The 27,871-nt window shown below is 34.5% G+C and overlaps 1 protein-coding gene across 2 annotated transcripts; it reads right to left on the reverse strand.

The window, feature by feature from the left end:
• LOC149413193 (cardiolipin-specific deacylase, mitochondrial) lies at positions 1 to 27,866 on the reverse strand. 2 transcript variants are annotated; one of them, XR_016304290.1, is made up of 13 exons: positions 27,680 to 27,866; positions 23,531 to 23,615; positions 21,343 to 21,450; positions 18,631 to 18,705; positions 18,113 to 18,222; positions 17,100 to 17,238; positions 14,582 to 14,671; positions 13,016 to 14,072; positions 12,368 to 12,503; positions 11,939 to 12,036; positions 4,152 to 4,179; positions 2,016 to 2,169; positions 1 to 131 (listed from the first exon to the last, which is right to left on the reverse strand). XR_016304290.1 is itself a non-coding variant. In XM_089645614.1 (10 exons), exons 1-10 carry the CDS (start codon positions 27,769 to 27,771, stop codon positions 11,970 to 11,972), a joined length of 1,959 nt encoding a protein of 652 aa, XP_089501740.1. In that variant the 5' UTR covers positions 27,772 to 27,866; the 3' UTR covers positions 10,634 to 11,969. The 2 variants fall into 2 exon arrangements, 1 of the variants encoding a protein (XP_089501740.1); XM_089645614.1 differs by lacking the exons at positions 1 to 131; positions 2,016 to 2,169; positions 4,152 to 4,179 and having other exon boundaries at positions 10,634 to 12,036.
• Positions 27,867 to 27,871: the final 5 nt, after the last annotated feature.

Consider the following 27,871-nt stretch of genomic DNA (forward strand, 5'->3'; position numbering starts at 1 on the left):
GTTCAACAAGGCCAAGGTCATAGTTGAAGTTGATGTCCTCAAACTGGGGGTGATTAAAGAATTTCTTGCTCCGAATGGTTATCCCCTCCCCGAGTTTATTAGCGCCGAGCAATACATCAATGTGCTTTTTTCTGATAACATACAATTATTATAGAATATTATTAAGAAATTCCCACAACACCTTTAATTGATAAAACCAGAATGCAGATTGTGCGGAAAATATTTGAGAAAATGTGATTTCTGACAAATTCAATGTTTTCGAAAGGTATTTCAAAATAAAATACTCTTCTTGAAAGCTGATTAAAGACTTTCAGATTTTAGTATTACAGATCGACATATATAATTAAAAATACTAAATATTATTATATTACATTAATATTAAATAGTTTTTAAAGTCGCTTAGGGGCCGTTCAAGTATTATGTAAGCACTATAGGGGGGCAGGGGGGTCTTTGCTTTGCTTATTTTTGATGACATGGGGGGGTGGGGGGTCGAGATAGTGATTACGTCAGCACTGCTCAGCAGTAGTTATTTTTTTTTACACATTGGCAATCCACACATTGTCTATGTTTGAAAACCGAATACATATTCGGGGATTCCCACAAATAATTAATAAGTTTAGGTATTCGCTTAGAAGCGAATGGGGGAATTACCGCGCGCTACTCACTTGTCAAAATTTCTTCCATCAATCTATTGTTTCGTTTCAGTACGATTGACGATTGACGATTTGTAAGCAAATCAAAGCAAGTTAATATTTGTGTTACCGTTGATCCTCTTTCGCTTATGAATCAATAAAAAAACAGAATACATTAACAGAAAAATGCACATAGGTACCAATTTTTACGTAAGCATGGGAGGGGGGGGTAAAAGCTTTGCTTACTTTTGGTGACAAGGGGGAAGAGGGGGTAAATAACTGTAATAAATCTGCTTATGTAATACTTGAACGGCCCCTTATCGATGGTTTTTATTGTGTAAATTACTACTTTACATAAAACTAAAAAAACATATTTAAATAAGACAAAGCTATTAAAAAGTTACTGTGACTTCACTTTTTTTCGTTTAGTATAAAAATATTTGTGTTGATATTTCATGCGACTAATTATTGCTTTCTGCTTTGCACAAAACCTTATCTTATAAACATTAGTTTATCATTAAAAAAATAATAATATTTGACAAGTCAAAAATATTTCACCAACAAATGAAGATATAATATGTCTCGACGCCATCTAGTGAGAAATTTAGCACTAACAAAACCTTTCCTACAAAAATAAAGTTGGTTGTTTACAGGTGGAAAAAATATAATAAGCAGTAATTGTTGATTGAGGTACTAGTACATATTGAATTACTTGGCGGGTTGGAAATAATCCGACATAGCTCAGTGGTTTCAGATCACCTGACCGGCATCAGAAGGTACGGGTTCAAATCCCGTTGGCGACATTTATTTTTACTCGGAATATATTTTCAATTTGTATTGATATTCGGGGGACTAATTATTGCTTATAATTATTTGTTATCCTTTATGCTAGCATTTAGTTTATCATTAAAAAAATATTTATTTAAAAATTTGCAAACCTTGACAAATATTTTCCATGTTGTTTCGTAGAATTATTTTTAATTTTTCAAGAGCATTTATGGTAATTTTTTTAATGCAACCTGAAAGTGCGGTATTCTCTCTTTCTCGTGAAAGAGATGGTAAATATTCATATCCTGATGACTTTGCAGTCATCGGGATTGGTGAAAAGAAACAATTCCTATGCAGACAAAATATGTTTTGTTTATTTTTCAGAACTCGAGTTCAAGTCTCGCACACATCTAGGGTTAATATAATGTATAGTGTATATTCATTTTTCCCACAGTTTTTCAGGAACCAACCGTGTAAATAAAGATTTAGTTATTATGTATTGTTTATGAACTCATCTAGTTTATAGTAAAAGTGTAGAGAATAGATATGTAAGGCATTTTAAGAAGGGTCAGATTTAGTTTATAATTTGCAAATAATTAGAAATAAAGCGCCTACTGGACAACGCAGAAGCCGGTGGTCAGCACCCACAGCGGGGCGATGAGGGAGCCCCCGCAAGTGTACTCAAAGTCATCCACGGTGACCACGGACAGCCGCACCGAGTGGGGGAACTGGTTCTTCTCTGTCAGCTCCCCGCCAATAATACGGCTCGCTGAAATAATATCATAAAATAATATTTACACACAGTGTGTGCAGGCAGATATTTCTGTTTTTTCAGCACCTTGTCAAGTGAGTCAAGAAACAATGAGTTTTTTTAACATTTTTTTTGATATTATTAATGCGCCTAATTAATAAATGCGTATGAACATTTCGAAAGCTTTTTTTTAATGAAAAGAAAAAGAAATGATAGTGATCTCAGCGGTGACGCGATAATATCAGGAAAATACAGACACCATTTACTGCTTGCCTGTATACTGGAAGTATGCAATACCGCGCCGGCCCCACACATAATGATCTTTGGGGATGCTGTGTGGAGGGTCTTTATAAGGAAAGGAAGGAGAGGAAGTTCAGGGAAGGAAAAAAGGTGTGACGGATGGGTAGGAATCTAGGAATCAGTGTGTCCAGGAGTGACGTCCGAATGATCTATCCCTCCCGCTGTGGCGCAGGGCGATGGGTCAAGAGAGACCAGTTGGAAAGGTCAAAGGGTCTCCCCCCAGCCTCTCCCTGTATGGCACGCCAAGTACAGGGTTTTCCAATAAGAGGTGTTATTTTGATATTCAATCGTAAAAGATCAATGGTTTCGTTGCTTGTGTGGCACGTAGCGCCGTCTTGTTGAAAGTAAACGCTGTCCAGATCAATACCATTCAATTCCGGCCATAAAAAATCATTAATGATCTCTCGATAGCGCAATCCATTCACCGTAACTGTTGCTCCAACCTCATTTTCAAAAAAGTAAGGACCAATGACTCCGCCGGACCATAAACCGCACCAAACAGTCACATGTTGAAGATAGAGAGGCTTTTCAACAATAACTCTTGGGTTTTCCGAGCCCCAGATGCGACAATTTTGCTTGTTGACGAAGCCACCGGTGGAAATGGGCCTCATCACTCAAGATGATTTGCATTTGATTCACTCAAGTGAATTTTAATCATTTCAATGCATTGTTGAAGCGTGTATCGTTCCATTTTTATTAACCTTTTGAACGCGTTAATTTGCTCCGTTTTATCTATACCCGTACGCGATACATATTTTCAAATACCTATGCACGCAATTAAATGTCAAATTATAGCATTCTGCCATGATTTATTGGACTATATAGACAGAACAGATTATTCTCCACAATACGAAAACAAATCCTCGTGTGTCAACACTCTAAGATGTTTATAAAAACAAAAACATAAAATTTCATACAAAGACGTACCGTATCTTTTGAATGTGGTCCCGCCATTCACTCGGCGTGTGTGTACTTAGGCCACTGCGTTGATAGACATAATTGGGACACTATGATCACTTATCATTTTTAGTTTTGAAAAGTTGTGAATGACATACTAGTACTAACGCCATCCGTTGACAAAAATATAAACTTAAGGACTAAAAGGCGCAAAGAGGCGCACTTGATTATCGATCTTTGTTTATGAAATACAATTTTATTTTTGAGAAATTCTTGTAGATGTCAGCATCGTGATAGTTCTACGAATGTCCAAGTGAGCAAGAAATACATTTATGACGAAAGAGCGCTGGAATATCGGTTGTCAAAGTTTCCGTATCAACTGTTGATACAGCCGCGTGTGAGTATAGACTTTTTGCCGTAACAACAGTTGTTACGGCCGCGTGCAAAGAGTTAATGGCGTAGTTTGTACTTGTCAAATGTCAAAAAATGACAGCTTCAAAAGTAACATCTACCGAAATAGCGGGCTATTCAAAATAACACCTCTTATTAGAAAACCCTGTATCTAGTGGGCAGGAGCATCCTGAACACATCTCACCGTGAACGTGTACGGGTGCAAATAAAAATATTTGGAACGGAGCACTCCCGATACCACATATTCTTAAGGCACCCGGTTGATTCCTTAAAGACCCGTGAAGGATTGGCCTAACAATGGTGTTTGTTATACATTGAATATTATGATTAAAATGTAAAATTGACTGGAAAAAAATATTATTTAAAAAGAAACTGTGTGCATTGTAACTTACAAAATTCAAGTTTGCCCCCCCATGCCAGCTGTAACAAAAAAAGAAATCAGTGCTATAACTCATATTTCGCCGCTACCAGTTCCCGTCACCAGATTTACGAGTTACGTCTTGTGCCTACTTTAAGGAAAATAACAATTTTTAGCAATTAAAGGTGAAGGGTTCCGTATTTTGTCCAACTTTGAAGATTTTGTCTACCTTGAAACTAAACAAAATTTATTTTGTCTGTTATCTTGTAACGGTAAAGTGAGATGTTTTTAATGAACTTTTAACTTGAAGAAATAACGGCGATTCCTTATCAAATTCCCATAATGCATCCATATACATTATTATTTATCCTAAGGGTTAACCCATGTTAACCCTTAGGATACGACCAGCTACAATAGCAGTTCAGTGAAATCGTGACTACCTTCAGGTGCACTGCAATGTGCAGTGTATAGAGCTGGGTTTTAGAAGTTTTTAACGCATTTCAATATTGATTTGAGATTTTCACGGCTAAAAGTATTATAGTGATTTGTTTTTGGGGTATTATGCCGTGTTGCGCTACTTCCTTCTTTAGCCAACGTTTCAGACAGCATTGCAGTGTCCATTATCAGGGTAGATGTGTAATTTACACACTACATGATGATGGACACTGCAATGCTGTCCGAGAAGGTAGAAAGAGAAGGTAGGAAGAGAAAGGTACCTGGCTGTTTAAATGTGGTCACTAGTTTTTTTTGTGTATATCGAACTAGAGTCCCAATTACAATTGCCTGGAGCCTGTGGGACTACATCATCCCCAATTGGGGTATGTTGTAAGGCTATAGGTAAGAGATGGGAGAGGAGAATGCCTAGGACAGAATGCTGAGTAGATTTAATAATATTTTTTTTTTTTTTAAAAGAAATACAAACCTTCCCAGGTTACGAATAACCTCACAATATTTGAAAATCTCCTACTACCATCACAGTAAGCCAGTGAGCCAGGGTGAGACCCAAATGCGATGCCAACTCAGCCACTGACCGTTCAAACCGGTTATGATTAGAACTTGCGTTTACAAGGAAAAAAAGCTGGACTGAATACGGTAATGATGGATAAATATTATGCCTTGCTTTTTTCCATAAAATTTAAGATTTATCAGGATCATCATCACAAGGGAGAAAAGAAATATATTATAATAAATTATTAAATTCATTTGAAAATTTACTCACGTGCACACATATAAAAAACAAAATGTACTTTACATACATCTTTCGTTAATAGAAACTAGCAGTTTGCGAACAAATAAAAATAATATAGAATGAAATAAAACTAATGAAACATTTTATTATAGTACCGTAAATTGAAAAATAACACGCTTTTATAATCATAAACAAAAGCTATGAAAAATACTCATAAATCTTAAACTCAAAGAATCTAAAACTAAAGATTTTATTTTTTTATTTACTAGTAAAATTGTTTACCTACCTGTGAAAAATCTGAAGGATGTAATTTTACACGCATAGTTCCACGTTTAACTCCTCAAGCTAATTTTACATGCATAGTTCCAATTTTAACTCTTCAAGCTAATTTTACATGCATAGTTCCACTTTTAACTCCTCAAGCTAATTTTACATGCATAGTTCCACTTTTAACTCCTCAAGCTAATTTTACATGCATAGTTCCACTTTTAACTCCTCAAGAAAATTTTACATGCATAGTTCCACTTTTAACTCCTCAAGCTAATTTGTTCGATTTTGCGAACAAGCAGCCATTACCTTTAGACTCAATTTGTTCACTTTTGCAAACAGTTCATACGATCTCTTAGAAATCGTTGTCTCCCTTACTGTTATGGTAAGAAATATGATCTAAACGGTGTAAGAAAGAAAAAACAATGTTTTATCAAATCTAGAAGAATGTACACCTCTATGAATCCAAAGTTTCAGACTGCAATTACGCTGTATGAGTGTTGTGAAATTCTCATTAATTATTTTTACAAATTTATTATACATTTATTATTATGATTCGTTTTGATGAAAAAACGTTAGGTGAGCCATTTTTAAAACTTTTTATGTTTGCATTCTATATTTGAATATTTGAACAATTTAAAATTTAGGTTTTTTTATAAAAAAGTTAGGTGACAAGAATGTTTATGTCTAATAAAATGTTTTTTTGTTTTCCGTTATCAGTTATTATGATGAAAAAACGTTAGGTGAGCCATTTTTAAAACTTTTTATGTTTGCATTCTATATTTGAATATTTCAAAAATTTAAAATTTAATTTTTTTTTTACCATAATACATCTATTTACAATTTTCGGGCCATTTCTCCAATTTCAGAAAATTGTGTGTGTGTGTGTGTCCGTGAGTGCCACAAAAAATTGATAGAATGCATTGTCATCGACAACGAGTATATCTGCTAGAGTGCCGAGTTGCAGCTCGATCGGATCTTGGGAAGTGGGTAAATTTAAATAAAATAAATTAAATTTACACAAGATTTGCATTCATTCATTCACGAAAACAAAATCGAAATCAAATAGACATATTTAAAAATGGAACTTTAATGAATCTTTTACCATCACTCACAACCTAAATAGTTGTTTCTTGTAGTAATTAAGTTGAAACAAAGTGTAATTTCCATAATCTGTGCCAATTAAAAAATTTTACATGAAAATCTAACGAATTCAGCTAAAATTAACTAATATTCATAGAAAAAGTGCCGACATTTTTGAAATTTTGTTTCTAATAGCTCAAATCGAGGTCATCGACTAAAAAGCTCATTTTTATACTGAACCCAATACTGATTATTGGCACCAATCTACCAATTTTCATTTTCGTGGCGTGGCATTACTGCTTTAATCTTTGACTACAAAAGGCTTTGACTCCATGGAGGGTTGTTAAACAATAAAAAATGTTGAGATTTTGTGGTTTGTGAAATTGGAATGAAAAGCACATTATAAGCGCACACCCAATAATATGCTCGATTGCATTTATCACCGGTCAAGATAAACAAACCAGCAAATCAAGTAATGCACCAATGCGCTCATGTGCAGTTGCTGTATAAACAACTTGCAAACGTTTTGTTGTGTAAAACTATAATTATAATAAAACAATTACTTATATTATATTGCACTGGAAGTCATAGATATTGGAAACAAATGAAAGCATGCTGACTGTCTTTGAACTATTACCAAACTGCAAAGAGTATCTTAGTGGCGGAGCCAATGAAAGTTATATGTTTGGTATCCAGGTACAGATACAAAGTAGGGGCGTCACTGTGATTTGCAGTAAACGGGTGAACAATGTTGGCCATACGCATCGTGCACGCAATTTCATAATAATCATGATTCACTGCCCATCTCCTTTGTTTCTATTATCGATGGGTGGAAGCGAAACCTAGTTAGCATATTGTGCAATAAAAGTGGTCTTAAACTAAGTTATTGTTTTATTTTAACAATAAAAATTTAATAAAATATTTTCAGAAGCTTTTCTTGTAATACTGCACAATGGCCCAAGTACCATGGAATTCCCAATTCTTACTGAATTATGAGGCTGAAGGAAGTGGGAAAGGGAAGGAGATTGGCAGAGGAAAGTTGGGAGGGGTCTGGTCACCAACCATGTCTAAATACATTACCAGTTCGATACTGAGAGTATCTACCGCTACAGGTTGAAGGGATGAGGGATGAGGACTATTGACTAAAACATGCATCCTATAATTTAGATGCACATTTGCAAGGGAAAGTGTTAACTAAGTAAAAGAAATCTCTTTAAATTTTTAAAATATCAATCACTTACGACCTTACGTAATAAAACTCAAGCATTATATTTTGTATGTTTATTTTTTGTAATATTAATTATAGGACCACAATAATTTTTAATAAAGTACCCGTGAAATAATATAATATGTATGTTTTAAATGTTATAGCATCGTGTGAAAGTATAAGTATTTATTTTTGGTGCATACAAATTTTACAAAACAAACACCATGATGCTAAATCAAATGATTTATTTTTTAATAGTTTGCTATACAATATTTTAGTATATATTATCACAAAATTAAAACTGTTAAAAACCTGTATAAATATTAGTAAAAAATCTCACTTAGCACCAAAATTATAAATTTTTTTTTTCTAAAATAATCTTTGAAATTTTTTTCTTAAAACTTCAAAAGTTATTTACAATTTAATACTAATTAATTTAATAGGAATTATAAAGACACAGACTCAAGCAAAATAAATAATTCTGAAAAACATTAGAACTTTTAGAGATTTCATAATGTCTATTTCGTTGCCGTGGAGTGAAAAGACACTAATCAACAAATTGACCCATTTAAAATAATGAGTATTTTGTGGTTGCAATATTAAATGTCTATTTAAGGGTGATGATTATAATTATAGTTTTATTCAATGGTTTTTAAGGATGGGTTGTTTCAGAGAATTTAAACAATTCTACAAATTTCAAACTTAATTGTTAAGTTCTGTGAAAGTTCTCTTTAAGTTCTGTTATGATTTCAGTTTTGTCAAGTAACTGGCCTATAACGATATATTAACAGAACTTAAATAGGACTTTCACAGAACCCATGAAATGAATATTGAAATTTAATGAATTGTTCAAATTCTATGAAACAACCCAATCTAAGTCTTAGAATATAATAATTGCACAATATGATCTTTAAATTGCCCAAGTACATTAAAAAAAATACATTTAGTGATTTTTCACAATATGTACCGGTTTCTTTGAGTTTAAATATTAGTGATTTTTCACAATACCGCTTTCTTTGAGTTTAAATATTGGTGATTTATCACAATACCGATTTCTATGAGTTTAAATATTAGTGATTTTTCACAATACCGGTTTCTTTGAGTTTGAATATTAGTGATTCTTCACAATACCGGTTGCATGAAAAACTGTAAAGATATCTTGGTGAAAAGGTCAAATAATATTATTTGAATATGAAGTAGATAGGTAAGTTTTTAGATTCTCACGGCCAAAAGCATTTTTGTTGTTTGTTTTTGGGGTGTTATGCCGTGTTGCGCTAACTCCTTCTTTAGCCGACGTTTCGGACAGCGTTGCAGTGTCCATCATCAGGGCAGATCCGGTAGATCCGAAGATGTAAGAAAGAAGGAGTTAGCGCAACACGGCATAACACCCCAAAAACAAACAACAAAAATGAAGTAGATAGTTCATATATGTAATAAATATCAAAGAGGTATGATGACTTTCAGAAAGAAAAAATTGATACTGTGCTGTTAGAGACTGATTTAGGTATTTTTAACGCAGTTATCGACTTTACTCATAGAAGCGGGGTTCAAAATTAGGTACTTTGACGAATGTAACTCATTTTAACCAAAAATTTAATTTTGTGACTTTTCGCTCCACGTCAACGATTTTCATTATTTGCAAAGAACTGTAAATTATATTTTATGAAAATATTATTGTAGTAGTAAATAAGGATAACAATCATAATTTTAATAGGGTATTTTTTATTATTTTTACAAAATAAAATATTTTTTAATTATAATTTTATGACTGAATATTATTATTTCAAAGCAGTAAAAAGAATTCATACTTTCCGGGTTAGTCAAGATAATTTTAAAATGCTTACATTATTATTGCCTACGATGTAAACTCAAAAAACGTATTTGATATTTTGAGTAGTTTTTTGTTTTGCAATCGCATTTTCTGCAACAGCGCGTTATTCTTAAATCTTTAATAATAATAACTATTAAAGATTTAATAATGTTTAAAGATCTATTAAAGCTAATATTACACCCTTTTGTCAAAAGATATTTTTGTTATGAATGTTCAAATTGTCAATTCTTTATAGTTATATCAGGGATTTCCAAACTTTGATCCTAGTTATGTGTCACATAACTCAATTTTTTGGTTACATCCCAGACAATCCTAGCAATGCACACAATAAAATTCTGTAACCTATGCGTTTCAATAAATAATCTAATGATGTTTTGAATCATCAAAACGCACAAATCCAAAATATGTTCTCTTCAAAAAAACCCACAATATTTGACATAAAATCCTAGTGTTGGTGACAGCGAGATTGTGCATAAGAGCAAAAAATTTATTTAGCGATCACTCAGTTACATTGGAGAAAGCGGTTATAACTCATTAGTTGAATGAAATATTCGGAAATCTGAATATCTCGACTAGACAATACTAGTACGTACAAAATTTCAGAAATCTATGGAATGAATTTTTAAAGAAATTAATAATTATGTAACTTTATTACTATGATTTTAACCTAGTTTGGTGAAATATGTTTGGCAACTTTAATTTATTGTCAGAATTATATTAAATATTTTGTTTACTGACAGAATTCAAAAGAAATTACAAATACATTTTGAAGACAAAAAATTGCTGCAATAAAGTCAAAGATGAAAGTACAAATGTAAATAAATATATAATTGTGTAGATGTAATTGAAAAACTAAAAAAAAAATTGCTAAATGAAAAAAATAAATAATATTTTTATTTTAAATGCTGTATCCATAAAATAATTGTTTTTAAGTGGAGATTGACATATGAAAATTTGAAGGTGAAAATAATATGTGATACTTAAAGAAGATAGAAGATTAAAGATCGAAGCAAATATAAAAATAAAATTACTTAAATTTATAAATAAAGATTAGTGAGAATTCATAGAATCTAATTAACAAAACAAACAAGAAGAATGTGAAAGAGTAACAATAAAAGATGTGCGCTATTATTTGTACAGTTAATAAATATATATATAATAAACTTTTTATACATACAAACAATAAAAATATATTTTGCACCAAGTGAGGACAAAGTCTGTACATTGTAAAAGTAGAAAATGTATAAAAATTAGACAACTTTTTGTAAGCATCACTAAAAAAAGGTAATTTGACTTTTATAAAAAAATAAAATACAATACAAAATAAAATCTAAATTCTTTCCATGGCTGTATCAATATGCTTACGATTGCATTGTGCATGTCCCTCTAATAGTGGTAAGTAAAAACACAGTATCTTCCTCGAGACTCAAGTGGTGAGTAAAAACAGTTTCTTTCTTGACACTCAAGTGGTACGTAAAAACACAGTTTCTTTCTCGAGAGTCTCAAGGAGATACTGTGTTTTTACTTACCACGGAAGATTAAGGTCACGCAAATAAAGTTGATGCAAAAAACACACACTGGTGCAATATACACACTTTCGACAGGGATGTCTTTGAAAAGAATCACTGAGAAACAGTTGATTGTCTTGCTTACAGCTACGGATTGTTTTTTGCGAAAAAGGTACAACAAGACAATGTAAACATTAATCGAAAGATTTTTTCTTTTTATTATACTGAAAATGAAGCTCTTCTGAAGTCGAAAAACAACAATAATTTTTTATAGCGCCGATTTTGTGAAAAATCATCTCAGGGGCGCCTCAACATTCTATATGCAAGCAATGCATCTGTGTGAGTACCGTGTTTGCATCAGCATTCGCTGTGATACCTATAACACAATCTGACCTGACCCAACAGAGTTCCTCTTCCTTTTTCACCGCCCCATTTGGCAAATCCTCGCATAAGTTCTAGCTGTTAGATTAGGTTAATAGGGGCATTCAAAATGCAACTGTGAATCTGCTACAACAGCCACGCAAAAACAAGCATTTTATTTTGTATTGTATTTTGTGTCTGTATAACAATCACATAACCAAAAAGAATGTCTAGTTATGCCCTTTTTACAGAGTCATTGTAAAAAAGAGCGCTCACCCCTACGGTGAAATGTGGGTCTGTTGGGACCAATGTCATCTGTCGCATGTGGAGGGTTTAACTACACTAGTATTTCACTGAAATGATCAGAGTTTGGTACCTAGATGGGGGGGGGATGGTTTGCACGGGCGTCAAACAATGTGTTTTCCGTTTACCCACTTCTTCTTGGACTTTTCAAAGGCTTGGACGACGCAGGATCTGCAAAGTATAAACGGGACATATTATTATTTAGCTTAATAATCAAGTACATAACATTTTAAAATTTCATATAATATGTTCAACTGTCTAGTAGAGGTGGGTTATGTGGGTACTTTTCGTTAGTGTAGTATTTTATACCTACCTAGGGATTATAGTATCTGGGGACTGGGGACGGAAAGTAATAAATACATATTCCTTTTCCCTATTTCATTCAATCTAATAACATACCCCAAAAAATGGGAATGCCACACTTTAGGCATAGTTTCACAGGCTCTAAACAGTTGGGACTCTTATAACAGAGAAATAAACATAGTAGTAAAGTGGATCCTACCTGAAGAGGCTCTGGTGCAGGACATAGGCGGAAACGTGGCCTGCGTCGATGTAACGCACCTCCGCGCCAGGCCACAGCTCCTCCAGTGCACCGCTATCACCACGCGGGACGTATGCATCGTTCTTCGCACACACGGCTGAGGAGAACGGGAAACAATGCATTAGAAATGTATGTTATAGAAAAGGTTGTACAGATTTAAAATCATTAGGCCGCCCATATACAAAATTTAAGTCCCAATAACAATAACAAGGCTTAAAAATATATTTAAAAAATATTAAATAAATCATGCGAAGCAATAAAACTTACATAAATCATTGCTATCAAATAGTTTTCAATTAACAATGATTATTGTAAGCATTAAAATTATTATTAATTGAAAATTATTTTTATGATTTGACACTGACATGTTGTTTTTATTTGCTTCATATTGTTGCTGAGAATCATCACCTCTAAAACATCCTGAAATGTCATTTGATAAAATTGGATCTTTTAAAATAAAGAAATGGTTCATCTACAAGAATGGCACTTTACCGTAAATCTACAACACATTAACACCTGGCAGTTTTTATTTGTATATTATGAAAACCTCAAAAAATGTTTTCATGAAGATAGACATGGATGATACATCATTTAATAATTTGCACTCACCAATGATAAGCGACGTGTCGTATGGCACGGAAAAGTTTCCAAGATGCGTGCACTCATCCATCACCCCGCGCATGAACTGTAGTGCCTCGCGGTTCCGCCAGTTCTCTCGCGGATCAGGACGTGCCCGCCCGAGGAACGGGAAGGATGACAGGATGTTCAGCGCCGACTTGCCGGGCTTGCTCGCTGCGCCCATCTCCGCATTCGTGTCCTTCAGAATATTCTGGATGATCTTCGACTCCACTGTCTTCGTCTGATTCTTTTCGTCTAGAGATTCATTTGAATTAGACTTTTCCAAATTTAATTTAGATTCATTACTTGTAGGATTTGGAGCATCTTTGACACCGTTTGAGACGGATGATTCTACCGTTACAGGCGTTTGAATTGTGCTTGCTTCGTTACTATTACTATTTGTACATTTAATGACGTCACTATTTTTTATTTTTTCTATTACTTCTTCACTATTACTATTACTTTTACACACATCTTCTACTTTAATTTCACTATTTTCTAATAAATTACCGTCTTTGGATTTTGTTGATTTTGCCGTATCAATTAGAAGCGTATTTTTGCTAAGTTCCGTGTCTACATTTTTTAAGGCTAACTTGTTGAGTTCGTTGATTTCACTCTGTTCCAAATTGAATGTTTCTTCTGATGTGATTTTCTTATACAAATTATTGCTTATGTGCATGTTGCTTTTTAAAGATTCTAACGAGGTAACTTTGATTTCACTGTCTTCAGGACAATCCGCTTTTGGTTCGACGGAATACTTCTGATTAGTTTCAGGTGCTAGGCCTTGACAACTCGACAAGTTGTTAGGATTTGTGATGTCAAATTTAGTAACACTAGTGGCCGGAGTACTTAAAATGGCCGGTAGGTTGAATGTCTTTATATTTTGAGTGCTTTCGTTGTGCTTTGAGAATCTTTGCGCGAACTTCCTTCCGGCAAGGAATGCCTCGTCCACAATGGTCACCATTTTAGCCAGCTGGTCTCGATATATCCCGTCGGCGAAGAATTGGCTCTCCAGGAGTTCCCAGTTGATGGAGTTTGACATCACACCCTGATAATGAAAAAATCAAAATTGATTACTTACAGCTGATAACAGATTTGACAGTTACAAGATAACAACTGGATGTCAACATGACGTTGATTTCTACGTGATGCAGTGACACATTAATCATATTGGAGCAATTTTTTTAAAACGTTATCTCCATTGTGCTTATCTACAGTCGCATAAAAAAATTTGATTTATGTGTGATAAGACAAGGTCCTATAACATACTTGAAAATTGGCTTAAATGTAGTATATATCTTGGTTTAATGCAAAAACTTGCTAATATAAAGTACTGTTATTTTAAAATTCAAATTCCAGTGCTTTGTACCGTGTGTGGGCACGATTCTTCAACACTGCAAATGAAGTGGTCTGGCCCCTAGACTTAAAGTAGGTCACCTCTCAGAATAAAAAACTTTATGAATCACCTTAAAGTGGGTCAAAAAGAATTGACAAAAATATGAGTTGGCGGCTTTCCGCAGCCGTCGGCTATAAATAATAACATAACAAGAATGTCACCTGCGTGAAGACTGCAGACGCGGTGGACCAAGAGAGGCATGGCACCAGCACCAGAGGTCGGGGCCAGTTGGTAGCTGCTAGAGAGGCCATCTGCAAACAATAATAGTTTTTATTAGATTAACATCTATCAAGCCTGGAGACAGGTTCATTTTTTATGTTACACCTCACAAAAGCCACGTTATCTGTACCGTGTACAAAAAATAGTGTATTGAGTATCGACCTTTAAATTTCAGACAGACGAAGCTGAGCAAAATACGTGGTGCAGGGACGCCTGAGGCACATTGTCGAGACGATGGGTCCCCTATCCGAATAGGACAAGGGAAAGGAGATAAAGTCGTTGAATAGTTAAATCGATAGATTTCCAATCCCATTGACCTCTTTTCTTTATGACTAAAATTGAAGGACTCGGGCGCCAGATAGTGTCAATCCTCATTTTCGTCAAAATTGAGTTTAGCATGACATCTGTATTATTTTGATCGCAGTGTATTGGATTAATTATTTATTTATTCATTTTCGGGAAATCGACAGTTTACATTTAATCAGTTTGTACATAAGTATTATACACGGTGTCCGGAAACTCGTAGTACAAGCGGGAAACTGGAGAATCTACACCACATGGGGAACCCAAAAAAACATAAAGTTTTTTGATTTGAGCATTTTCAAAAAAAAAAAAAAAAAAACCAAAAAAAAATATTTTTCGGCTATTTTAGGGTTAAAGTTTTTTCTGGTGTTCAGGGTTGAATAACAGATGTTTTAACCCTGCAGAGCAGAAATATTTTATGATTACACCGGGTTAAATGAAGGGTGATTTCAAAATAATGCTACAAATCCGAGTTTCTTCATTTGTTTTACTTTCAAATAGTTTTAATTAGTTGGGTACTTTGATCTTCAGTAATAATTTATAAGAATTTGATTAAAAAAAAAAAAAAAAAAAAAAAAAAAAATCAACTTCAAACTCGATTTACTCGATAACGAAAGCTCAAAAAAAATATATATATACTACAAAATCGACTCCAAATGTGATGTAGATTCACCAGTTTCCTTTAACAGTTGTGACTTTAACTGAGACAGCATAATATGGAATAAGTTATTTAAATTTGTGAGAAAGGATTATGAATTAAAAAATTTATACAAAACAAAATATTATATAAAACGAAAAATTTACATTACAATACATTTATAGCCATGGAGAGAGGTTGTAGATATAAATCAAATCATAATAGAGATATAAACAATAGAGACATAAACATTATTCACAAACCATCAGAGAAATATTCTTTTATGGACCTCTTGTATTTGGTAAGTTGGCAAATGAAAATATCAACCTTGGATAATACGCTATTGTAATTATTGCATAGTCTGTTCAGGCAAGAATTCTGCTTAGAGTTCGTTTTGCTTTGCTTTATCATTAATACCACCTGTGAAGTTTAGGTCATATTAATTATGAAAGGTTCTCGCCTCTGTTAGTTACTTGCTGTTAAATCGCGTTGGTAAGAACAGTGTCCTGTATTGCTGCCGGTTGAATTAGACAGTGTCAATGTATTAGTAAAACACTTTTTCATATAAAAGTCTAGGTTCCCCTAAAAACTCTCTCTTGCTCCAAAACAATCAAAGGTTTTACCTTTCCTACAGAAGAACAGGAACCGGCCTGTATCTAGTATATTAAAACCCTGTAAAAAGTGTCTATTCATGGTGACTGTAAAGAAAGTGATTCAGATTGTCTCTCAAATAACACTGTTTAATTTAAAAGGACCCTCCAATTATTAACATTGCAACAAAATGTAAACTTTCTGACTATCTAACAACCATCGCATTCGTTTGGTCTGTTGGATTCCTGACCATTAATCATCGTTTTCTCCGTCAATACTCAATACTAAAATGGCGGTGAAGCATTATACAGGGTGTCCGGGGGTAAATTGCACTAACTTTGTGGGGTGATTCTACATGATTTTAGAAGTAGAAAAGATAAGTCGAAATTAAAACGATTTAGCATTTAAAATTTTTAGGTAAAAAACTTGAATTGTTTGTATAGGAAAATAAATATTCTTCTATGGAAAAATATATTAGTATGGGAAAAAAATAAAGTTTTTTTTTTACGTCTTCCATAATGTAGAATCACATGACACCCTGTATTAATGAGGCTGGTATGAAACTCAATTTTGACAATAATCACACTTTTCTATTCTGACGATTCCGTCCGAGAACCAGACTTTATTGGAAGTGTCAGCTCTTCGAATATTATTGAAATTAAGATAAGTGGCACGACACAAACTGGAGTTAAAACATTTTTGCTGCGGTTAGCTGCTCTTTTTTATATATATAGAGTGCCAACACACACTTTTAAATAGGCATTTTAATTTGAATTGTTACTAAATGTTTAAAAATGATTTATCTCGAAAAAAAGAAAATCAGGGTTAACTCTATGTATCTGCGATTGAGTCCTTCAATTGTGACTAGTGTAAAGATTTGTACATTTGTACAATGCGAGGTTAATTGAGCCAATTAGGTGTGTGCTTACATGTCCGCCCATGGAAAGACCAGTGACTCCGAGGGGGCCCAGTCCGTTCCGCTCACACCAGTGCAGCAGCACAAGGGTCTCCAGGATTAGACAGCCGCCCATCACAAAGATATCGGACACGTTGTGCAGTGAAGACCTCCTGCAGTCAAACAGACAAACCAAACGCATCAGAAGGGATGATAGCTTTGTATAGTTCGACAAAAACAAAAGACCGTTCCCTAGCGTTGTTCGGAATGAAGCGAGGCGATTGAGTCGTCAAGCTGCCTACAAACGCTGGTGAACTACTAATAAATCATGTCCTTTCTGTGAATGTATTGAAATATGAGACAGATAAGTAGAAGGGAATAACACTCACTTTTAGATTAATTATATTTTATATTTACACTCTCTAGCGATCAAATATTTCTGGCAAAAGTGGATAAGCCCAAAAGTTAATGAAGATAAAATAAGTTTTCAACGAAAAAAAAAAGTCATAAATTTTGAGAAAAATCTATTGTTTTTGACTGTCAAATATCAATTAGTTTTAAGAAATTTTTCTTATTAAATTATTCACATAAATGAAAAAAAAATTATCAATACAATCACAAAATTTTTAAGACATGTCGAAATAAGGGTTTCGTTGTGGTCTTCTAAACAAATTTCACCTTCTGTCTTCTATTTTATTTGGTTTTACGCCCAGCCGAGCTTTTACATGGCTTTTAAGAACAGAATATACATAGTGTTAGAATTTGCTTCAATGAGTTTCAAACCAATTTTTTTTTTAAAAAAAGAAAGACAAACATTCCCAGGTTACGAATAACCCAACAATGTTTGAAAATCTCCTACTACCACCACAGAAAGCCGAAAATGTTGGTTGTGATGGAGGACTTAGCCAGCCGAGGAATCGAACACGCGACGCTCGGGTGAGACCCAAGCGCTATGCCCACTCAACCACTGACCGGTCTTATAAAATTAATATAGATTAGCTGATTTAGAACATAGATGGCACTAGTTGAGTAGTATAAGGTACATACACTTGGTCCTGAGGCTTCCTTAGGCCGTAGAACGGGTTCTCCAGGATTACAGCTCCGATGCCCTCCTTCAACAGCGGCTTGGCGACCAGGTTCCTCCGTCGCCAGAAGAACTAAGAAATAAATACAGTCTGAGTGCATTTGCACTTCTGTCAATGGCATATTTGCACGGAACAACGTTTACAACTTGCGGAGAGGCGAGGAAGTCCAAGATTGGATATTTAGGGTAATTTGATTACTTCAGAAAGGAAGCAGAAATGAGGTGAACCAAATGGGACACCTCGAGGACTTAAAGTCAAACAACGTCATTTACAAAAAACAAACAAATAATTCTAGATCTTAAAATCAAATAATGTTATCTACAAAAAACAGTAGACCCAGGATTGGTCCCGTGTCGCCTGGGTGGGAACCCATTGCTTTGGACTGCTCCACCAACTAACCGATGTGCAGGTGATATAGCAGGATATACTGAAACTAGAGTTCAGAAACAAAATAGCATAATTAATAATTTAGGGTCTTACATGATCCCCGGTTCCCGCCAAGTGGACGCACATTGGCTTGTAGTCCGCCTCCGGCCATTTGGTGGGCATGACAACCTGCAAATCAAACGTCATCCAATTGATACATCAAGACAATCAAAATTACAAAATGTTTGGAGCATATTTTCAGTTTGCAAAGTCATTGATTGAAGACAAGACAAATTTTTTAATTTTTCTTAAAGATAAAATTATGTTAAAACTCGGGCGTAACTGGGTAAGAACTACTACTTAGAATATTTAGTCATAAAACATATGAATTAGTCATATTATAAGCCTAGTGTTAAAGGCCTCTACAGATAGCTGGACGGTCCAGGTATTAACTTAAGCCACCGCGTCGAAATGCTCGGCAGTCTTACGTCTTTTCCTTGTCAAGCCTATTATTCGATCCCTTCCCACCACTTGTTTTCTTAAAAACTGTAGATAAACTACTGGGCAAACCAGTGGTATGTAGCGGCTTTAAGACAGTATTCGAAGGCCTTTAGGCAGACCAAAATAAAATGCTGTCTATAGATATCGTAATGGCATCAAGGTTAAAGCTAAGTTATATAAGAGTTGTATGGCCATCGGAGGAAAGTATAATATAAGTATTACAAGGCAGTCATCACGAAACTCTACAAAAATTCAAGTCTTCAAAAGCCTGTATTATGTAAATTAATGCTATCTATCGGGGAGGAAACATTCTGATAATTTACAATCTAGAATGTTCGTTTTAAGATGACAATTATGTCTTACAATATACTTATTAATGTTGCACATGGCATCAATGAATGGCGGGGTATGTCAGTATTGGCGACAACACGTGTAAACAAAGTAGTCTGCCAAAGAACCACTACTCTGTTACTAATTATGTTCAAAGATACTAATTATAAATATGATCAAGATGTTAATGTGACTTTTACAAATGCTGACCATTTGTTATTATTGACACACTTTTGGTGCGGGAATGTTTTTATTTATGTTGGGATTGGTTATATTACGATTGATAGTTCAGGTGAGTTGCGATTTTTAAAAGTATATTGATGTGATTAAAGCACAAGAGTCCCAACTGCGCGGAGCCAGTGGGTCTCCAGAGGGGAAAGTGTGGAGGGGAAAGAGAAGAGGAAAGAGGAAGTTTGAGAAGTACGTGGCTATTCAGATCTGGTCACCAAACATAGCTAGAACCATTTCAAGCTGAGTCATTCACCATGGCTGTAGAATAAAGAAGAATACAAGAAATCCTTTTCGGCGTGTTTCGTGTTCCAAATATGTGTCTAATCGAGGCTTAAATTTCCAATATAAAACTGCGTTTACGTAATTCAAATGGGATGGAAATCTGCGATGTCAGGCGAGTGTAAGTGAGACAGAGCGCTGGGTTATCTGGCTCAATGAAACATTTGTTTCCATTTAAATTTGTATTGAAGGCTATCCTAGATTTCTTCTTTATTATATGACCATGGCGATACTGAGAGTATTTACTACTTGGAAAATAGATTTAGGATAAGAGATGGTAGATTTTTTTCAGAAGGAGTAGATAAGATGAAATAAATCTAAAAGTTTTAAAAAGGAAAGGACATGAAAATCAAAAGCAATGAAAATATTTAAGAACTCAAAAAATCTCAAGATGGGCAGCAATGGCTTCGAAACATAAAAAAATTCTAGATTCTTCTTTATATATATCTCTTAAGAATCTAATCTTCGTTTATCGGTTATATAATGAGTTTATTGGGTGTGAAATGCGCCTCGCTACGCCAGATTTGTTAGGACAATAACAAGTTTGGCAATATATCATTGACTCGCAGTCATATAGATTTCAAATACAAATTTTCATAACGGAGGTGTGTCAGTGATGTCACATGACCTTAGAAATTTAGCCAAAACATCTGATACTGAAATCGGTAGACTGATAATCCGGCAACACACCTCCAAAGTACTGTTCGACACACTTAACTCTACAGTCAGAGACTTAGATAGCTAATCTGTTTTGTGACTTCACGGGCCCCAGCATGAAAGCCAACAACGATCCAATAAAAGTCTTTATCGTTGACATTTGCGAACACGAAAATTGAATTTGAGAGTTGTCTCGGCTAAAATATCTTTAGTTTATCGAGCCCATTCGCTCCCTAGATGAGATTATCTACATGAAAAAATCAAATTACAAAAACAGATTTATTTTTAATGAACGGAGACAGATTTGAACTAAGGGAAACAGAGTTTTGATAAGTTATGATATCACAGGTTCGATTCAGTGCTGCGATCATCGGTCATGCTCAGGACATCGATAAACAAATGACATAAAAGGTGAGACATGTTGTTTTTCTGTCGGTGATTTCAGTAATAGGATAAAACAGAACAGTGATAATACAGAACATGATAAAGAATAGGTTAGATTAGTTTGTTTGTTTTATTCCTTCACTTTTCTTCAATGTTTTGTTTTGTTCCGGCAATTATGTCTGTTTATTTATTATTCATTAACGTCCTATCGGGCTTTTACAGAGGAAATTGACAATTTATGTATGTAAGTGTAACATAATACGTGGATATAATAAACTATTTAAAAAAAAAATCAAATGCTAATACTAAGATTAACATCAAATCCGAATAATAGCACATGATATTGTAAATAAAGCAAAGTTTCAAATATAAAGTAAGCATGTTGAAGTATGACTACAGAGCCGTCGGAACAAGTATTGACACATAATGAAGGTATGCACGCACCTGAAAGTGCGCCCGGTGAGCGCACTCTGGCACTACTCCAGGTAGTAGAGTCTCCAGCGGAGTTAGGAAGTGCCCCTCCAGCATGTGGACATCCGACCTCTTCTCCTCCTAAAGAAAAACATTACAAATTTAGTCAAATTGCCACACAAATTTAGTATGAGACTTGAGACGCCTAATATCTTATTTTTATGGTTTATCTAACCATTACTATGTTTCACAAACTTATTTATTACATTTTAAAGAATATATTTATTACAGCTCCAATTGCCTGGAAAATAGTCCGGACACGTGGAACAATGGCATCCCCAATCGGGGATGTTGTTAGGCTGAAGGAAGTGAAGATGAAAAGGAGATGGAGAGAGGAAGGTGGGGACTCACCTGGCTATTCAGATCTGGTCACCAAACATGACATTTAAAGTGACGTTTCGATTGAATGGCAGTCTTTCAGCATTGCGATACTGAGAGTACCTTCCACTCTAGTATATTAAGAGCAAATAAATGAATATAAAACATTTATTTGCCAATATAAGGTCACTGCTCAGCTATGCATTCCGGATCTCTCCGGGAATGCAGCTGGTTTTCAATGTTATTTACTAATCTGGCACTCCAGAAGTTTTGTTAAAATCAGTAATCCGTCAATACCCGATTCAAGGTTTGAGCGTACAAAAGCATTCATTGATAAGAGATTATGTTAGTAAACAGTAGAAATGAGTCATGTTATATTACTGCGCATAAAAAGTGACGATTTAAAATAAATCATCCAGTAAAAACAAAGTTTTTTTTTACTATAATACATCTATTTTAAACATTTTTATTGGTTTGACGGAGGATTGAAACTTCCTTCCGAGGGACTGGAATCAACCACACTAACAAGTGAGACAAATCTCGATTGGGTAGGACCAACACTTATTTCACAATGTATGCCTGATTGCCACCAAAAGTCGATAGAATGCATTGTCATCATATTGGGAAAAGGGTTAATTTCCACTTTCAAGATTTGTAATCATTCATTCATGAAAACAAAATTCAAATTCAAATAGATGTATTTAAAAATGTAGGTAATAATAAACACAGTACATATGGAAAATACGGTACCCGGATAAATCATCAAAATGATAATTCATCACATCTTTAAAAAGTTATATAAAGTCATGGAAAGTGATGAAACAAAAACATTATTAACTGGGTTAAGTAGGTTAGATTTAAATTATTATTTTTTCATTGTTTCTAATGACTTTATATCACTTTTTAAAGGTGTGTTGAATGGTCACTGTGTTGAGTTATCATGGAACTGGAAATTACAATATTTTATTTTTTATTTATTTTACAGTTTTCCAAACATTCCAGCAATCCAGCAATATCAGGTTTAAATTGAATAAATAATCCATACATGAATGAAAACTGATGTTGCCAATTTGCGTAACACCTATTGACTTCTAGGTCAATAGGTGTTCACACAGGTCAATGAAATGTACAATTATCTATTAAAAAAAATGAAGCTCGAAATTTGAAAATGTTTTATCCATTTCACTAGAAGTAAGATAAATTGACCTTATTTCTTGCATAGAGACACGCACACGTCACATTTTTACAGTGAAATCTCGATCGATCGTTAATAATCATTTTCTCGCTCCCGAATTAATTTCATAGAAAACTTCGTACATTCGTACATTGATCATTCTTCAATGCATCGTTTTACCGCAAAATCGTTTGAGCGTGCAATTTTTCTACTAATTAATTTGATCACCCGCTACCGGGGGCCATTAGTCGTTGTCGTCAGACTTCCAAACACAGCGGTGCGCGCATTCGGTTATCATTTTACTTTATAGTGTATGAGCGTTTCAACCTTAAAAATGAAACGTTCGGTGAAAAAACGTGCTCACAGCAGGGCTTGGGGTCCTGCACTAAGGCTAAGGTCCCCGCACTGAGGTTGGGGGCCCTGCACTGAGAGTTGGGGCCCTGCACTGAGTTTGGGGGCCCTGCACTGAGTTTGGGGGCTCTGCATGAAGTTTGGGGGCACGTTTTGAAAGCCAAAACATGCAAGAAAATAACAAAAACACAGTAGAATATTTCTATACTATGAATTCCGGGGCTCCCCTCACGGCAGAGCAGCATACAAGTAAGTTATTAAATTACGGTAAGTATAAATAACTTTGTAGATCTATAAAATTATAGCAGAATTCCTTACCTTTGTGATAACCACGGGGTAATCTCTTGGTATTAATTTGAAACATTCTTCCCGGTTGGACACGATTTTCCTGAATTCAAATAGTCTGAAAAAAACAAATTATAATGTAATTAGTCATCATTAAAGTGGATTAATGATTGAAAACAGATTGTTCTAGTTTTATTACATCCTATACTACGAGGAAGACCTTTCCAAGCTAACAGAAAGTAACTTAACCTAACCTATGTAAATTAAAATAATACATTACAAAAAGTTTTATTGGATATTCTAGTTTCAGTGGGTAAAGGATGAATGCAAAAATGCTTAATTTTTCATTGTTACCGTTGCTAAAATTTGTGTTATTTTTGTTTACTTTCACAAAAAACACTACTTAATTCTTGCAGTTTTTAGTAATTTTTCATGTCAAAGAAATGTCACAAATGGATGTACCCAAAACAATAATATTATATGAGGTGCTCAGCGGAAGAGTGGCCCAACCAACAAAACTTCATAATCAGCGAAAACATCTTATTTTCATAACTTTGAAGCCACAGTGGCCCAATTTTAGTTTTCACTGATTTCAAAGGATGGCGCTATATAATATCGTTCTTCAATTACTAAATTAGTTACTTAACTTTGAAAATCTTCGCCGATTATGAATTTTAGTTGGTTGGGCCACTATTCCGCTGAGCGCCACTTATAATATTATTTTTTTGGGTACATAGTCAAAATATAGTCATTCACAGGCTACGAATAACCTGACAATATTTGAAAACCTTCGACTGCCATCACTATAGTGGGAAATTGTAACTTGCAATGATGGAGGACTTTCCTAGCAGAGGATTTGAACCCGCAACGCCGCAGTGGGAGAACCCATAACTTTGGACCACTCGACCAACTAACCTATAGAACCTATATTTTATTAGTCTCACCAATGACATCACAAATACTTAGACACGTTGACTCACAAAATTAACACAAAATGTGGCAACTAACAAACGTTTCCAGTCAATTCTTAATTCAAATATTGTTCATGTATGCCAAAGAATATGTGTGTGCGATATTCGCGTAGACTATCGACACATTGGTTAGATTATAATGGTTATAATCTAGGCAAGTATGTGCCTATGTAAATTAACGCTCTGTTCGCTGAACCAAAAACATAGGTATTCGCGAATATGACTTACGGAAGAGTTGGTTGTGACGTTCGATGATATGGTTCTTTAGGAGCACTCGTATGGTGGAGGAATTCACAGGCACTCGTATAAGATTGAGTTAAGTATAACTCCGGATAAAATTCGAATTGACACATCGGTTGTTTTATCGGTACGGTGTTTTGGTCAGCTGTCATTAGATGACGTTTTCGCTACGGCGCCGGCGTGGGCGGCTAGGTTTAACTCAAAGCAACACTGCGCAGATTCAAACCAGTAAAATTTGAATCCTAGCCTCCTTATTGGTTGGAGCGGAAAAAGCGTTAAAAAAATTCAGCGTCACAAAACAATGTGTGTACAAAAAAAATAGATATAGGTCCGGGCAGCATTTAGTATATAAATGTTGTGTTGAATTCTACATTCTAGATCACGGGAGTAATTGAGATGACATCACTCTTACTCGCTTACACTAAGACGAATGCAGAATGCTTTAAGAGAACTTCTGCCAGTAGGTTGTCCTTCTTATACTTATGTGTATTGCTACATTCACCATCTCACTTTCACCTCAATTAATGGCGCTTAAAATCTTCAGGAAATAATTGTTTTATTATAGTAATAAGAGTTTGCATGTATTTACGAATGAAATGTTATTTTTTGGCCTTTAAAAGTATTTGTCGTGTAATGGAAATAGTTTTTCATCACACGCATTTTGGCACACATTTATCCAATTGGGTTAGAGATCGACCAGGCATCAAGCGAAGTGTGACAGTTTAATACGAAATCGAAAAGACGGCAATTACCGTATCTTTTGCTTGCCACTCTAAGATCTCTACAACGGTTCCATGATATTTCATCAAAATTGAAATTCAACACACCTTTAAAAAGTGATATGGAGTCATTAAAAGTGATTAAACAAAAACTAGGTTTAATAGTCACCTATTTAACCTAGTTTTTGTTTCGTCACTTTTCATTCACATTCTAATGACACTCATTTTAATGACAATTCAACATATCTATAAGTTTTATAATGTCATAGGTTCTCATTTTAATTTAATTATTTATGTTAAGAAGGCACTTTGAGATATGTGCTGTTTACTTGATGATTATTAGTTTGATGACTGATCAGTAAAACATTCACAATAAAAGATTTAATAGATTAAATATAATTTTTATGTGACATAATTCTTTATCTATATAAGTGCCAGTTTGCGCGGTCGTCAACACAAAAAAACTGAGATAAATCATTCACATTATCGTTAATTTTCAGAATCAACATCAGGCTATTTAGAGATGATTACCTCCATGTCGGAGCAGTTAAGATCACTAAATAAATTTGATTTAATCAATGTGTCATTTCCATACATACAGGGTGTATCGGCACGTACCCGACAAACTTTAACCAGGTATTCCTTAGCACATTTGGAGTAAAAAATGTTTTGGGCACTTTGCTGTCCGGTAACATTTTTTTTCAATTAAAAACAAAACAAAATCAAAAATCCACACTCCGTCACTATCATTGGAATTGTTTCTCGTGTTCAACAGCTGTTATTAGCAAGTGTGTCAAAAAGTGTCCTCGCTCTTTCGTACACACTAAATAATAATAGTTAAAAATGAGACGAATGGTGCCGTGCCATTTCGTTGTGATTGTAAAAGCGCGCCAACGTAGGTACGTACGTACATTATTCAACGAAACTCGAACAAAATATTGTCAGATGGGTTTTCAAACTTTGACAAAGGATAAAACATTGGTGACATCTGGTGAAAATATGAATAGTAATTTTTTTATTAAAAAAAAAATGTTACCGGACAGCAAAGTGCCCATAACATTTTTTACTCCAAATGTGCTAAGGAATAGCTGGTTAAAGTTTGTCGGGTACGTGCCGATACACCCTATATATCCAAATTTATAGACTAACCCATCAGGGAAAAGGGAACAAAGCAAGTGCACAGAGGGTGCGTGCCGGTCTCTATTTCTGTAATTTGTCAATAAATGAATCTGACAGTATACAGGCAACTCGCATTGTAATATCATCATTTAGCCTGCGAAACTAAAATCTGCTTACGAATTACTAGTCATTTTTACAATGGCGTGAAAATCACTGGCTGCGTAAAAAACTTAACTACAAATTCCAAATCAGGTTCGGTTATTTAACTGTTTTAGTAAACATTCCAATCTTGCGCAGAAAAGTCCCGCTATGGACTGCGCTGCAAACAGTTGCCTTAGTTTATCGAACTTTGCTTTTGTTGTAGATTATTCAAAGTATTCTCGAACCAGAACTTTTGTTACCAAAAATATTGTCACATGTTTTACCTCAAGAAATTTGGTAAAATTGATAGCTGGATTTCCTGTTAGTACAATTCTATCAATTTGGATGTCTGTGGTCATTTCACATTAAAAATATTATCTTCCTGTTTCCATCAGCATCACAACATACCACAATCGGGAATGTCATGGTCCCAATAATAATTCACATAAAAATAACTAACAATATTTTGAAAATTTCTGCATGTTTTGAATCACGTTTTGGCTTGGTCAACAGCGTTTCGAGTGTACCGAACCTATATTTCTAGAAAGCCAGTTTGGGAAGGAAGAAACAGTGCCAAATATTTTTTAACCAATGACGCCACTAAAATCCTAATTTCTTATTCTTACAAATAATGTTTGCCAGAAACTTGAGACAAAAAAAAAACAGACTACCTACGTTTAAAATTAACCAAAAGCAGATAAACGGGCTGATACGTCATAATGGAATACCTATAACCGGTGAATCACAAAGAAAACAACATTTTGTGCAATATTTTGCAGAAAACAAGTAACGAAATCAAAATTCCGTAAAAACTAACGTGGATAATTGAGAATCAAAAATATAACATTCCAGGAAGACAAGGGAAAGAGACAAATGTATTTCTAATAATAAACATTACATAAATATTTATTACGTGCAACCTGTCACGTCTTGTTTTCGATGGAGTTTTATAACCTAAAATGACAGATCGAAATAAAGAAAAGTGAGCTTACCTGCGTAAATTGTCTGGTTTACCCCATCCTTTCGTGAAAAACTTTGTAATTAATATGCTGCGATAAACAGCGTCAAGTTTGCTTGCACTCATCTTCACTATCTGACGGGGAACGAACAGAAATCAAAATATATACCAAGAAAATCGTCACACAGCAATTCGTAAACATTGAAAATACGTTCTCCTGCCAGTA

The sequence above is a fragment of the Hesperophylax consimilis genome, chromosome 22, assembly GCF_061612785.1.
Source record: "Hesperophylax consimilis isolate HC1 chromosome 22, BYU_Hcon_1.0, whole genome shotgun sequence".
Lineage (NCBI taxonomy): Eukaryota > Metazoa > Arthropoda > Insecta > Trichoptera > Limnephilidae > Hesperophylax > Hesperophylax consimilis.